Source organism: Zasmidium cellare, assembly GCF_010093935.1.
Source record: "Zasmidium cellare ATCC 36951 unplaced genomic scaffold M409scaffold_18, whole genome shotgun sequence".
Taxonomy (NCBI): domain Eukaryota; kingdom Fungi; phylum Ascomycota; class Dothideomycetes; order Mycosphaerellales; family Mycosphaerellaceae; genus Zasmidium; species Zasmidium cellare.
The window spans coordinates 167,338-181,628 of NW_022986962.1; the positions used below are offsets into that span (position 1 = coordinate 167,338).

At 53.3% G+C, this 14,291-nt stretch overlaps 9 protein-coding genes across 9 annotated transcripts; 6 read left to right on the top strand and 3 right to left on the bottom strand.

The window, feature by feature from the left end:
* Window positions 1-300: 300 nt before the first annotated feature.
* On the top strand, window positions 301-918 carry M409DRAFT_54821 (uncharacterized protein; the record flags this gene model as incomplete). Its single annotated transcript, XM_033812838.1, has 2 exons — window positions 301-594; window positions 673-918. 2 exons carry the CDS (start codon window positions 301-303, stop codon window positions 916-918), a joined length of 540 nt encoding a protein of 179 aa, XP_033667367.1.
* A 978-nt stretch (window positions 919-1,896) lies between these two features.
* Window positions 1,897-3,715, top strand: M409DRAFT_66529 (uncharacterized protein; the record flags this gene model as incomplete). Its single annotated transcript, XM_033816974.1, has 4 exons — window positions 1,897-2,106; window positions 2,142-2,278; window positions 2,336-2,683; window positions 2,737-3,715. The coding sequence occupies 4 exons, from the start codon at window positions 1,897-1,899 to the stop codon at window positions 3,713-3,715; spliced, it is 1,674 nt and encodes a 557-aa protein (XP_033667368.1).
* Window positions 3,716-4,538: 823 nt separating this feature from the next.
* Window positions 4,539-5,381, top strand: M409DRAFT_54823 (uncharacterized protein; the record flags this gene model as incomplete). Its single annotated transcript, XM_033812839.1, has 1 exon — window positions 4,539-5,381. One exon carries the CDS (start codon window positions 4,539-4,541, stop codon window positions 5,379-5,381), a length of 843 nt encoding a protein of 280 aa, XP_033667369.1.
* Window positions 5,382-5,411: 30 nt separating this feature from the next.
* On the bottom strand, window positions 5,412-6,335 carry M409DRAFT_23119 (uncharacterized protein; the record flags this gene model as incomplete). Its single annotated transcript, XM_033806644.1, has 1 exon — window positions 5,412-6,335. The coding sequence occupies one exon, from the start codon at window positions 6,333-6,335 to the stop codon at window positions 5,412-5,414; it is 924 nt and encodes a 307-aa protein (XP_033667370.1).
* An 814-nt stretch (window positions 6,336-7,149) lies between these two features.
* Window positions 7,150-8,393, bottom strand: M409DRAFT_66531 (uncharacterized protein; the record flags this gene model as incomplete). Its single annotated transcript, XM_033816975.1, has 4 exons — window positions 7,150-7,243; window positions 7,300-7,962; window positions 8,036-8,193; window positions 8,319-8,393. The coding sequence occupies 4 exons, from the start codon at window positions 8,391-8,393 to the stop codon at window positions 7,150-7,152; spliced, it is 990 nt and encodes a 329-aa protein (XP_033667371.1).
* Window positions 8,394-9,320: 927 nt separating this feature from the next.
* M409DRAFT_31614 (uncharacterized protein) lies at window positions 9,321-9,689 on the bottom strand (the record flags this gene model as incomplete). The annotated part of the gene is made up of 1 exon (XM_033810237.1): window positions 9,321-9,689. A coding segment is annotated over one exon (369 nt), but the record flags the coding sequence as incomplete, so codon positions are not given.
* A 550-nt stretch (window positions 9,690-10,239) lies between these two features.
* M409DRAFT_66533 (uncharacterized protein) lies at window positions 10,240-11,544 on the top strand (the record flags this gene model as incomplete). The annotated part of the gene is made up of 4 exons (XM_033816976.1): window positions 10,240-10,279; window positions 10,333-10,365; window positions 10,421-11,187; window positions 11,239-11,544. The coding sequence occupies 4 exons, from the start codon at window positions 10,240-10,242 to the stop codon at window positions 11,542-11,544; spliced, it is 1,146 nt and encodes a 381-aa protein (XP_033667373.1).
* Window positions 11,545-11,897: 353 nt separating this feature from the next.
* M409DRAFT_54827 (uncharacterized protein) lies at window positions 11,898-12,636 on the top strand (the record flags this gene model as incomplete). Its single annotated transcript, XM_033812840.1, has 2 exons — window positions 11,898-12,294; window positions 12,368-12,636. 2 exons carry the CDS (start codon window positions 11,898-11,900, stop codon window positions 12,634-12,636), a joined length of 666 nt encoding a protein of 221 aa, XP_033667374.1.
* A 557-nt stretch (window positions 12,637-13,193) lies between these two features.
* M409DRAFT_23124 (uncharacterized protein) lies at window positions 13,194-14,222 on the top strand (the record flags this gene model as incomplete). The annotated part of the gene is made up of 3 exons (XM_033806645.1): window positions 13,194-13,506; window positions 13,579-13,822; window positions 13,892-14,222. The coding sequence occupies 3 exons, from the start codon at window positions 13,194-13,196 to the stop codon at window positions 14,220-14,222; spliced, it is 888 nt and encodes a 295-aa protein (XP_033667375.1).
* Between the last annotated feature and the right edge of the window lie 69 nt (window positions 14,223-14,291).

Consider the following 14,291-nt stretch of genomic DNA (forward strand, 5'->3'; position numbering starts at 1 on the left):
GGAAGAGGCTGGGAAAGAAAACATTCACTTAAAGAGCTCGGCCCGACCAAATTCCGAATGTTACTATCTTTAGAACATCCAGCAAAATGCTGTAGCGTCACTCACTCAATAGGAGAAAGCTACTATTAGTATTTGATTATGCTGTTCAAATTCGATATTGCTATAGCGAGCATCTAAAGATATAACTAAGTAAAATCTGACACGCCCAACAGACACAATTCACAGACGACGTAGCATATAGACATTATATTGTTCTTATCTGTTGTGAAATCAGAGACTCAACTACTACAGAGAAAGCCCATGTACGAGCCTCCCGTCCTCTGTCTCTACTACCGCTCCAATCAAGTCCGCCAACTCCTGAAACCGAGCAAATCCTCCCTCCCCGCCGTTCCACGGATCGTCAACATAGATGACATTCCATTCTTGGCCTTGCCAGTGCTCTGCTCTGCCCTTTTTCTCTCCACAAAACTGCCTCAATTTCAGCCGCCCGACCTCTTCCAAGAAAACTCTCCACGTCTCGTCCGCGACGGGCTGTTGGCCCACTCCACTCATCCACTGTCTCCGTCCGAAACTCTTCACCGATCTCGTAGAAAAGTTCGTCCTCATGAATCTAAAAGAAACCCTGAATTACTTCGTTTTGTCCATGTTCAAGCTCTCCATGAGCAATCTTAGACGACCTGGTGTTTGCTGCATGTCCTCTTCACTGTCCACATCAAAGTAGACCTCACAATTCCTGACCCTGCCCAAGATTTCCCCCATAATATCCAAAATCGTCACCAGCCGCGATTGAAGTTGGTAGGGCAAGTACTGCCATCGCCGGAGCCCTACCAAATATCCTTTCTCTCCGAAGCCTCTTGCTCGCGCGCCGATGCTCTATCTGTGCCTCAAACCACGCTGCTCGTCGCGAGTTTTCCTTGAATTCAAATACGACATACCCGTCAAACCAGACATCTAGTGCCTCCCAGCGGAAAGTTTTACACGTGCTAAAGATTCCTCGGTAGCATATAGGACTCGGTTGGAGTTCATCGAGGCTATCCCGAATCTTGGCCTCAGATTCTGGCAGCAGAGGCTTTCCTCCAGCGATTGGGCGGTCGGTCACCCGTTCTTGGTCGATATAAAGACGGATTCTCCGCAGCCAGGGATTGGGAGCAGAGTGAAAGGGGGCCGCAAAGTCTCGAAAGAATCGAGGACTGCTGCTCACCGGAGACCACTGTGAGTTGTCGGCAGGGAGAGGCTGATCTTCAACGCGGGAGAGACAAGAGTTGAAGAGGTGTTCCAGAATTTGGAGGCGAAGTTCGGAAGCGAGTTCGAGTAGATTTGGGGAGGAAGGCATTTGCTCTGTTTGGCTTTGCAAGTAGAGTGTGTTCATGGGGCCAAGCACTGCTGTCAATGCACGACTGTCGGATAATGTAGATATGCGAGGGCGCGTCACTTGGAAGCTGTTAGCCCGTCCGAATATGAAGCAGCAATGCTTGCGGCCTGTCGCTGTTGCTTTCATGGTGATAACACAGCCCTGCGCGCTCGTTGTGTTTAGTCACACCCCTTATTTCCATTTCGGGACTATGTTGCGCCCGAATGTGTGCCGACGTTAAAGATCACCGAGCTAACAACAGCTCTGACGTCGGTCGATCAGACCAAAGTCAGCGACACAGCTTCAACATTGCTCAAGAAAAGAGCGGGTCGCGACGTAATTGTCTTGAGACTGGCTGAACCGCTGATCAAGGTGCTCAATATTGTGTGTACCTTCGTACGTCGTCATGCCTTCAATGGGATGGCGTACAGCCTTGTCATCGTCTCAAACACTGCCTCAAGGCTCAAGTCATCGTTATCAATATAAATTCAGTGGTGAAGCGGCCTCCAAATCCACCCCTTCAATGATTAGCAACCAGCACCACCATGAGATTTTTACATTCCCAGGCGGCCGCCGCCATCTCCTTCGCATCTCTCGTCACCAGCCAATTTGTCTCACCGCCTACGAACCTCAGCGTCTCAAAGGGTTTTCTGGACATACCCGTGCGTTGGACAGAGGTCCCACCAGGCATCTGCGAGCTCACGCAGGGCGTGAAGTCCTACAGCGGCTACGTTGATGTTTCCGAGCGAGACCACGTATATTTCTGGTTCTTCGAAGCGCGCAATGGAAGCCCAGAGTCGCCCCGTTGACGGTCTTCATCAACGGTCGACCTGGTTCTAGCTCGATGGAGAGTCTTTTCCAGGAAAATGGGCCTTGCTCGCTGCCGAACGATCGGGCTGATGTTGTGTTCAACAAGTACTCTTGGAGGTGAGTAGGTTCACCGTTGGTTTAAGCAAGCAAGAAGTAGTCACTAATATTCCTCAGCAACGTTTCAAACATGCTGTACATCGACCAACCCGTGCAAGTCGGCTTCTCCTACAACGTCGCCGTGCCCGGCTATCAAGCAGAGGGAGCGGACAGCGGCGATGGAGACAACTACAATGGAACCGTTCCCCTGCCGGGCAATAGTTGTCCAGACTACGCACCCTACGGATCTTGTGCCACCTTCTCGAGCCCGAACATCAGCGAGACATCCAATTCCACCAGAGCCGCCGCGCCCTTGATGTGGAAGACGCTCCAAGGCTTCTTGGGAGCATTCTCGAGGTTTCAGAACTCCAAGTTCAACTTCGCTACGGAGAGCTACGGAGGCCATTATGGGCCAATCTTCATGGAGTGAGTAGCAACATGTCCGTAGTAGAAAGGCGAAGCATTCTGACAGATCATAGATATCTCGTTGCTCAAAATGACCTGATCAGGTCTGGTGACCTCCCCGGTGCACACTTTATCAACCTACGCACACTCCTCATCGGCAACGGTTGGTACGATCCGATCGTCCATCGTGAGGCATACTACAACTTCACTGTGTCTCCCGGCAACACCTATGATCTCTCCCCCTTCAACGAGACAACTCAGAAGATGCTGTACGACGCTCTGTACGCTCCAGGGGCCTGCCTTGACTTGGTACGGGATTGTAGAAGAACGCAGCGAGACGATGTCTGCGCTTTCTCGGACAACTTCTGCATCCAGACCGTCGACAATTCGCTCTCAAACTATGGCAACCGGGATATCGACGACATCCGCGAGTTGATGCCGGATCCATTCCCGTACGAACGCTATGTGCTCTATCTCAACACCGAAAGCGTCCAACGAGCGTTGGGTGTATTTGTCAACTATACGGTGACGTCCGGCACGTCATATCTGGCATTCGCAAGCACGGGAGACGACAGCAGAGAAGCTGGTACTGTCGAGGCTGTCGAAAATCTCATCAAGCGAGGTGTCTACGTCGTACAATACGCAGGCGATGCAGATTACGACTGCAGCTGGATAGGCGGCGAAGTGATCGCGGAGCAAGTCGGTGCTGGATCGGTGCCGCTATACCAATCTGCTGGTTATGCAAACCTTTCCACGACGGACGATGTGGTCCATGGCCAGGTGAAGCAGGCTGCCAACTTTGCTTTCATCCGCATCTATGAGTCGGGCCATTTAGTACCCTTCTATCAACCCCTTGCGGCGCTGGAAATGTTCGAGCGAGCCATCAATGGCAGGGATATTGAGACAGGACGGATAAATATCACGCAAAGCTACTCTACGAACGGTACCACGAGAAGCGAGTATAGAGAGGGTAACAGCACTGTTCAGTTCAAGCCTGTCTCGTTACTTGCGACATTCAACACCACGACCAACGAGCCGAACCCGGAGAGGTGATCTCTGCACACGTTGTTCGTTACCATTGCGCATATGTATATCAAAGGACCGATTATTCTTATGGCCTGTAGGAAGTATACCAACAGACGGTATCGTTAGCAAACACTATGGACTAACTTCAAGATTGACACAACCCCTTTTCATAACGCCTTCTAATGAACCACACTGTGAAAGGCCGTCAGCTTCCGTCGACTTGTGCCAAGGTAGAAGCAAGAACCCATTGCGTGCAGAGGCTCGCGCTTTGGCAATTGGAGCGTACATGTTATAGACAAGCTGATGAGATGAGGAGTACCGACCTGAGTCCGGTCAAAGTAGAACGTATCGAACTGCCGTCTCTCCGCCTTTTCGTAAGAGATAGCGCTGCTGATTACACTCTAAGCTATATAGAGGGCTTAGGAATAACGGGGATAGATGTCGCACTTTGAGTAGAACAACGAGTGTAAAGAAGGGAAGAGACTGGGGAAGGGAAGCATTCACTCGGCCAACTCGGGCCGAGAAGATCCCGAGGTATGCTATCTTTAGAACAGCTAGCTAAATGCTGTTCCACTTCACTTCTTCCACGCGTACATGCCATTGCCGCCCGATCGTATGCATTGCACGCCAAAACCATTAAGCCTCATTACCTTATTTGGCGTAGAGTCACTCTTCTAGCATTGAGTCACGGTCTCCAGCCCGATTAAGAATCAATGTAGGCGGTATATCATACGAGACTTTTTCTTGAATTCATGTTCAACAGAAGAACTATTACCAAACCAGCAACAGAACATACAACATCCAAAAGTCTCAACTCCAAAGACAACATCAAGCACCAACATCGACAGCCATGACAGACCCCAGACCCCACAACGCCTACGTCCCCGGCTACAAGCCCGCGCACATCAAAAACCACACCTGGCGAACCGCAGAAAACAGCGCCCCACATCTCATCCCCGTCCTGCAATCCAAAGCCCAAACAAACCCCAACACCAAACTCCTCGATTGCGGCGCAGGGCCAGGAAGCATCTCCGTCTCCCTCGCGAAATACATCCCCCAAGGCGAAGTCACCGCCACAGACCTCTCGGAAGAAGTCATCCAGCGAGCGGCCACGCTAGCCGAAACGGAAGGCGTGACGAATGTCAAAGTTCAAGCGGCGAGTATTTATGAGCTTCCGTTCGAAGACGACAGTTTCGATGTCGTGCATGCGCACCAAGTGCTCTGCCACCTCGACCAACCCCTCGAAGCGCTGCGCTCCATGCTCCGCGTCTGCAAACCCGGCGGGGTCGTCGCGTTACGGGAAGTCGATATGCGGATGTGGAGTTTCTGGCCGGAATCAGAGCCTTTGAAACAGTTCCATAAACTCATTACGCTTGTCATGGGCGCGAATGGAGGATATCCTAACATCGGGCCGCGGCTTGTGTCGCTGGCGATGCAGGCGGGGATTCCGAGGGAGAGGGTTCAGGCGAGTATGGGGACTTGGTGCTATAGTACGAGGGAGGAGAGAGAGGTTTGGGGCGGGACGATGAGAGACAGGGTTCAGGCGGGGGAGATGCGGAAGGTGGCTTTGGAGAGGGGCCTGGGGTGGGGTGAGGAAGATATGGATAAGATGGCCCAGGCTTGGGACGAGTGGATCGAGGCTGAGGATGGATGTTTTGGGTGTTTGCATGGGGAGGTGCTAATCACGAAGTGATCTATTGGCATTGAGTCCAACATCCTCGCTTCACGGCCTGACGAAGTAGTCTCGTATATCGCTCTGCCTCGACTCACTTACAAGTGCACGATCGTCATCTCGTGTTCTCTCACCCTGCGCAACAGCGACAGTCGAAGTTAACAAATGCCCCCTCCCAGTCCGTATACAGAAAGTCTCCCAAGTCTCCCACGCTTCACTGCCGCATCTCTCGCATCTCGTCCGTAGAAGAATTCCACTCCTGTGGTGATTGACAAGCTGTGGGTAGAAGTGCTCCTCAAACAAACGAACAAACTCCTCAATACACTCCTCGCCTCGAAGTCCAGCGGCGAGATTATGCACTGCGCAAAGGCACAGTCCTTCAAACATCCCTTCGGGAGATATGTGAAGGCGTCCGGAAATGAGGTCGTGCGTGATGTAGACCCTGCCTGCGTCTTCCGTTGACGGCACGCTCTCGTTGTCGCAGTTCTCCACATGGATGCAGACACGTCTGACTGGCATCGTCTGCTTCGGCATTTCATTCAACTTCACAAGCCTCTTCAAAACCTCAAACAACGCCGTCGACCAGACCTCCGAGTACGCTCGACTCAAGACAAACTCGTTGACCGCATAGAACACCGGCATAGCCTCGCGGAAGAACTGAGGACACGTCAAGGCTAAAGCCGGCACGGCAGGCCTCTTCTCGAGTTTGGCTAGCCACAAGAGCCAGAAGCCCTTCAGACCGATGTCGTCTCTCGCGCCGTACTTGTCGTAATGGACTCTCAAATCTTGCTTTGAACGTGGCAGGGCGTAGAAAAGTTTGGTTTCTCGCGGTGTCTGACTCCACATTCGTGGACAGTCGTCCGTGCAAACGGCGAGAGGGCGGTCTTCTGTGAGCGCGAGTGCGAAGATGTCGTTTCTGATCTCCGCCGGGAGCCCTTTCAAAGAGCATTTCTGATCGGCATCGGTAGCAGCCATGTGGAGAGTGAATGTAGGATACCAATTGTTCCTGCGGGACTTGTATATATTTTGGGTAGCAATGATTGAGCCAGGCTGTGCTCATGCATTGTCGAACAATTTCATGAAGGATAGAGTGGTGCGTCTGTAAGGAATCAGGACTGCATCAGCTGCGTGCCGCACTCACCGGTCCTCTCTGCGAAGCTCGGCAATGTCCGAGCGTTGGATATCAGTACTCACAGGGTAATGGGAACGAACCATCCAAAAAGGCAAACCAACCCACCACTTCCCACAATCCAAAAAGCAAAGACTATGCTGATCCCGAGAGTCGAACTCCGATCTCCCGGCGAGGTGTGCGACTCCCGCCGCAGCAAACACAGTGGGGGCTGAGTGAGCCCAGCCCGTTTGCAGTCGATGAGGTTAGAAGGAGTTGATGAGGTTGTCACAGTTGTTAGCTGCACGGCGGGCACCTCCCCGGACGCCATACCATTAGACCAGATCAGCCGGGAGAACCGCCTTCCAAGCAGTGTAAGAAGGCTCAGTTCACATCGATGATGTGGTTTGCTGCGGGAGGCCTAGTAGTCATTCGATGGATACCTGCAGGTGATGGAGGGTGCGCGTTATGCTAGCGGGTACCTACTCGTACGTTGTAAGCAGCCTCAGGTTGAATGAAGAGTTTGGAGCTGTCTGAAATAAACCAAGTTCTTCAAATGTGTATTTTGTGGTGATCGAGCTCTTGGTACACGATTTCAAGGAAAGCACGCTAGAAAACATCTGTACATGCCAATGTCCGCCTTCGTCCCTCTTCCGTCTACTCTCTATCGTCTTGCAACGGCTATCTTCGGAAGACACCGCCTGGCTGCTTTGGCTGCGGGTTCGCTGGTGGGGTGTATGCGATGTGACGGGTCTTGATCGTAGACCACTTGTATCTGTGAGAGAAATGTTAACTGTGATCTTTCCACTCCAAGTACGAGGCAACATGTACCGCTTGACCCAAACACTCATAACGAAGAGCGTTGTTCCAATAACCATGACCTTCCAACCCATGCGCTTGCGGTCGTCCATCTCGGGCTCGGCCGACCAGTTGAGGAACTCAACAACGTCCTTGGCCATCTGCGAGGTGGTGGCAGGAGTGCCATCCTCGTACTCGACCAAGCCGTCGTACAAGACACGAGCCATTGCAATACCAGTACCTGGGAAGTATGGGTTGAAGTTCAAGCCAGATTGGACAACGGCACCAGCCGGGGGTTCCTCGGGGTATCCGGTGAGGAGCGAGAAGATGTAGTTGCAGCCACCGTGACGGGCCTTGACAATCAAGCTGAGATCCGGGGGCAGAGCACCGTTATTCGCAGCACGACCGGCCTCGTCGTTCTTGTAGGGGCTTGGGACATAATCGGAAAGCTTGCCAGGGCGCTTCTCGATCTCTCCCTCATCATTGGGCTCGGTGTCATATTCGTTCTCCTCAGCCAGTGCCTTGGCTTCATCAACGGTCATGATGTTGCCGACCAGGGTTCGGTAGGGAATACGGCTGAGCGAGTGGCAGGAGGCGCAGACTTCGCGGTAGACTTGGAAACCACGGCGGAGCGCGGCATGGTCAAAAGTCTTGATGTACTTCTCGTGCTCCCATGGGTATTGGGTTGCGTGGAGACTGAGTGAAGTTCCGTTAGTGCCCTGATCTCGCCGTGTGCCATTGCTTCTTTCCGGCTGTTTCTGCGACTTACCCTTCCTCAGCGGGAGTCATGGCCTGCGTCGGTCGGCCGAATTGATAGTAGTACCATGCTACCGATGCGAAACCGAGGGCGGTGGACGATGTGAGGATGGCCGTGTTTTTCCACGAGGAAGCGGCCTGCTCGGAAGAGCTTTGCGAGGAGGCATTGCGCTGTGGGGAGATGTCTGTCAGCTCTGATATGTACTGAGGGTGATGTACCCGTCTCTCGAAGCATATTGCCGGCGATTTTGGGTGTACGAAGAGCTCGTCGGCGGTGCTGGGTGGATTCAACATACCGTGGCAGTCTTGGTCGCGGCGCCCTTGGAGGCGCCCAATGCGCGCGAGGCCCGCGCAGCTGTCCGGCTCAGCATGGCGATTTCGATGCAGGCGGCCTCAGCACTTGAGACGGTCTACGGCGGAGCGGAGGGTGTCGAGGTGGCGGTGGTGGGTGGGAGTGGATGTTTGGAGTCGGGCTACCTAGGGAGAAGAAGTTCGCCAAGCCTTAGTTCACGTCGACGCTGATTGGCAGGCACGGATCGGCCAATCGCAGTAGCAGAAGCTCTGTGCATGCAGCTAGATCGATTACGTCGACTACTTGCGAAAGATACATGTTCTTGTGACGAACAGGTCTGGGACTCAGCAGTCAAGTCAGGGGAGCAGTGGGAAAGAAGGAGGTGGATGAAGATAAGTCAAATCGCAGACAAGCAGCAGTCGACGCGACATAGGCTACCTCTTTGACTGGGTCTGATCAACAGTTCTACAGCCAACTAGCTTGAAGATATTGTCATCTCCACAGGCCTGCTTCAGACAATTATCTCACGGTCGTCTGCTCGCATAGTCTCTTTACCAGCAGAAGCTCGGCGCCTTTGTTGCAGAGAATGTCAATATCAATGTCCGACGTTGTCTTGCCGCATCAAGCCAGACAAGCTTGCTCAGGTTCACGAATCATGATATCAAGGGACTGCTCGAAGCTCCAGAGCTTGTCGCCGACTGTGAGAGTCCGCAGCTGACCTCAGACCTTTGCGTGAGCATGCTTTGCACCATCGTTGGGGCTTGTCGGTAGATTGATCACCCTGGCGAGGAACACGATCTCGGCTTCACCCTTCAATGCTTTTCGCGGTCCCGACCCATCACTCGGAAGTTACCATTCTTGAGACCAATCCCATGTCTCAGCCTCTGTCCGGCTTCACAATATCCAGCAGCAGGTCCGTATCAAAATCCCTCCCATTCGTATGGAGCCTCTCTTTCGCCTCATCGCTCATCTCAGGCTTTGCCAGCTTGTTCCTAGTATTCGCCGCCTCTTTCTTATCATCTTCATCCTCCGCACATCCGCAGTCATAGAAGTCGCCAATATTGGCGCAATCAAACAGCTCTTTCTTAAGCCTCTTGTTCACCTGGTTGTGCACATGACACGCCCAAGCCGCTGCTGCCGACCGTGAGGAGACCTGAGGAGGGAACTTCTTCAGCAGCTCTCCAAAGTGCTCTGCACACTCCCCACACGGATATAGTCTTTGGAACAGGTGTATGTAACTCTTCAACGCGGAGCTCTCGTCTTCCGTTGGCTTGTCCGGAAACCTCGCCATGGTGGTGTGAAACAGCTTCCAAGCCGCGCGCCCGAGCTCTGCTTTCACAGTCTCGTTTCCTAGCTTTGGTGCTATTGCGTGTCCAGTCAAGGTGTTCTTGTCGAGCGTGGGCGCATCTTGGACCTGCAGGTTCGCTCTTTGGTAATCCGGATGGCGTACTCCTTGAGCTTGGTTGCGGAATGTCGAAACGAAGATGAAGGTGACAATCGAGGAGAACACCACCAGCAGTATCACATACCGCCGTGATGGACCTGCTGCGACGGGCATTGTGGTCTCGATTACTGAGCGAAGGGAGGCGTTAGGCCATGTCGGACTCGCGGTTGTATTGCCAGGTTCGGTGGCACACTTTCAGGGGCGAGGATGTATTATAAGTCGCATCTCACTGTCGAGCTGACCTCCGCTTTTGCGGCTGCTTATTGAGGTGTGTTGGAGAAACAAAGACAACAACGACGACGACAACGTGGAATTCAGATAAGGTTGGCGCTAGGGAGCGATCCGGTTCGGCAAAACGCGGAGCCCCACATCTCGTTCCTGCGTCAGGACGCACCGACATTCGGCACAGAGATTGAAGTGAATCATTGGCGATATTACTTTTGGCTGACAACACAGCACCACACCACGACTCACACACAAAATGGCTTCTTCGTTCCCACCTCCGCCTGTCAACACCATTGGTAAGCCTGCGACCAAATGCAGAAGTATAGACGAAGCTGACAGCAGGATCAAGACTGGGATGACATTGGATTTAAAGTCCGTGAAGGTACAGATTCGATTCCTCTGTATTGTATGAGACAAGTGTACTGACTGACTACCAGTCAACGGTCACATCGAATCATCGTACTCCGTGAAGACTGGAAAATGGACTCCACCCAAATTTGTTCAAGACCCTTTCCTCCGACTTCATGGCATGGCTCCTGGCTTGAACTACGGCATGCAATGCTATGAAGGACTCAAGGCTTCTCGAGGACCAGGCGACAACACCATTGGCATATTCAGACCCCAGCAGAATGCTGAACGCATGCAACATTCGGCTTCCTTCGTCAGCATGCCTGAAGTCCCTGTCGAGCTGTTCAAGCAGTCTGTTCACTTGGCTGTGAGCCTCAACGCTGAGTTCGTGCCACCACATCGAACTGGTGCTAGCATGTACATCCGACCACTTATCTTCGGATCCTGCGCTCAGCTTGGTCTCGACCCACCGGAAGAGTACATGTTCGTTGTGTATGTCATGCCAACTGGTGTCTACCACGGCGTGCATCCGGTTGCAGCCCTCATCTTGGAAGACTTTGATCGTGCAGCACCTGAGGGTACTGGAAGTGCCAAGATTGGTGGCAACTACGCCCCAGTCTTGAGACATAGTGGCAAGGCAAAGAAGGAAGGGTTCGGCATTACTCTCCACTTGGACAGCAGGACGCGGACTGAGATCGACGAGTTCTCGACTTCTGGCTTCATTGGAATTCACGGCTCACCAGAGGAAGGTTGCACGATCGTTGTACCAGACAGCAAGAGCGTCATCAAGTCTGTCACCAGCGATAGCATCTGCCAGATTGCCAAGAGCTGGGGATGGAAGGTTGAGCAGCGACCAGTGAGTGAAGGACCCTTTTACTGTGACTTGCGATGACTGACACTTCGGTAGATCAAGTATGAAGAGCTGCCGAGTTTCACAGAAGTTGCTGCTGCGGGCACTGCCGCCGCGCTCGTGCCTATCAAGAGCATCACCATGCGATCCAAGAACGACACCTTCAAGTACCGAGGTGGAGGCGATGAGCCAGGACCCGCTGTCATCAAGCTTCTGGGCCAGCTGAAGGGCCTACAGCAAGGCAAAGTCAAGGACGAATTTGGTTGGGTGGAATCAGTACGGCAGTACAAGCCTGACGAGTATGCACGGGACGGTGGTGCAACGAACGGGGTCAACGGAACGACGCCAAACGAGCTTCCATGAGTTAATATCGTCATTCCACAATGAGATGCTTCCTGGTTATTGGCCTTTGTAAAACCATCAAAAGCCTTGGCTATTGCCACCAGCCCGCAGTGGCTCGTGCCATAGCATTAATGCAACGACACGAATTCACACCCCTAGCTCAAAGATCCAACGCACTTGCCTCGTCTTTCAAGCGCGGACGTGCCTACTGCAAGCACCCGTCGAACCCCTCTTTCGACCTTTCCGACAAACAGATGAGAACTGACAGCTTAGAAAACGCTCGCACAAAACTTCACTCCTGGCCCCTTTCCACCTCACCTCCAACCAAACCGTACCTTCAAATCTCAAATCCCAGGCCCCAACACTGCAAAACCATGGCCGAAACCCCAATAACCTGCAGCGCCTGCTCCACCCCCTCACCAAATCTCAAAAACTGCGCCAAATGCAAAACCACCGCCTACTGCAACCGTGCCAGCCAAAAAACCCACTGGCAGTCCCACAAGAAAGACTGCAACGCATCCGCCACCACCCAATCCCGAGCCGACGACAAGCCTTTCACGGCGATTTCCAAAGGCACTTTTCTGCAAGAGCGCTCTGAGGAGCAGACTTTCCGGATTCTGATTGATGCGTTGAGATTGCGGGAGGAGGATGTGTATAATGTTGAGCAGGTGGCGGTGGCGGGGACGATTTATGAGGGGGAGGGGTCGTCGGAGGGCGCGTTGAGGGGGTTTTGGGGAAGGCGGAGGGGGTGGAGGGGTTCTTGCCGGCGTGGTAAGCACCCATCTTATTTCCCTGTCAGAGTACATTCTGCTGACCCGTCCACTTAGGTGGAATGACGCCTCAGTCGACGCTTGCATCCAATTCGGTCTCCAGGACGAGGACTTCTCTCCTTACGATGCTCAGAAGAAATCCGATATCGTCGAGACCTGGAAGGACGATCGTATGCCGATGAAGCTACGCATGTTGGCGGAGAAGGTGTATGGAAGTGCGCCCGATGGAGTCAAGGGCGATCACATGCTCCCGATGATGGTGAGCTCGGAGGCGGGGATGGGTCCGAGGTACATGAAGAAGATCGATGTGGCGCCTGCTTTGGGGAGGAATCCGAGAGCCTGATTGTGGGCTATTCTACCTGCTGAACCGATCAAAATCGTCCGACTTGAGGTTTCCTGGGCAGACGGTACACCAAGAGATCTTGGCTGTGCATTGACGGATTTCAAGATCGTGTTTCCGAAGCATCACAGCAGAAAGAAGATTTCTTCTCGACATCGTATGATGTCCCTACCTCTTACCAACACGACGTAGGTACGACTCCCAAAGGAGACTTGAAGCAACACTGTCAAAAAGCTCGCAACCATCTCCGAAAGCTATGCTCACCATCTTCTGAGAGGCTGAAGCCCCAAAGCCTGATTACCTATCGCGCCAAGCCTGACGACTTCGTGTGACATCCCTGCACCGAGAACACAAGTATTTACGCCTCTACTCGGCCGAGTAAAGGCAACACGTATCGTGAAGTCGATGTAGTCTGTTGAACATCGGGTCGCCTTTGAAATCAGGTACTAGGAAAGTTGAGGAAAACTAAGTACATCTATAAGAGCCAGCACTCACAACGCCAGACCCATATCTCCACATCCTCCCCTCCCCTCCAACTCCAACCCATCCCCTCCACCACCATGTCCCCCTCCATCCTCCTCCTCGGCGCAACCGGCACAATCAGATCAAAAATCTCCCTCCAACTCTCCCTCCACGCCAATAACTTCGCCCGCGTCGCCTTCCTCACAGCCCTCGCCGACACCGGCCCCTCGAAAGAACAGAAATACGCCAGCGTCCCGCTCGAACGAGTCGTAGGCTCTCTGACAGATCCTTCGTCGTACACCGGCTTCGACATCGTGATCTTCGCGGTTGGGGATGATCTCTGCGGGAAGCAGATTCAGTTTGTGGATGCGGCGGTAGAGGGTGGTGTGAGGCATTTTTATCCGGCGGAGTGTAGGAACCCCAACTCCCCCAAAAGGTCCTAGAATTTGGAAACCGCTTGCTGATAGAGAAACGTGATTCTAGTCGGCGCGGACCTCACCCACCCCCTCGCCCCCACGGAGCCGTATTTCACCGAGAAACTGCGCGTGCGGGCATATATCGAGTCGCTCGTGGAGAAAGACGCTTCGCTCGGGTATACGTACGTTCTCAACGGCATCTTCGCGGACTTGCTTCTTCAGAAGAACATCCTGAGTGTATCCGAGGATAAGAAGAGCGCGGAGTTCATCGGCCTGCCGGAGACGTTGGTGACGACGACGCATAGCGATACGTAAGTCATGCTGAAATTTCCCTTCGGAGAGGCCATGTGGGATGTGAGGCTGATGAATATCGAATCCAGCGTCGCAGAAGTAATCGTAACATACCTCCTCCCCTCCCATCTAACCTCCCTCTCCGGGCCCCGCATCGTGCGGTACTCCGGCTCGACGATGCCCCTCTCCGTGCTCTACGACACCATCGCGCAGGTCACGAAGACGGAGCTCGCGGTAAGGTATGTCAGCAAGGAGGAGTCGTTCGACAGGGAGAAGGCCCTGCATGCTTCGGGGAATGCGTGGATGGCGACGTTTGTGTCGGCGATTCGGTCGATTGGGTTTGGGGCGTCCGGGATTGTGCCGAATGATAATGCGGAGTATAAGGAGGTGAGGAGGAGGGAGTGGAGGGCGATTGTGTAGGAGGAGTTTGGGGGGAAAGTTGTGGGATAGGGGTTGTCGCAGACTCTTAGTTTTACTCTTTCCAGGTCT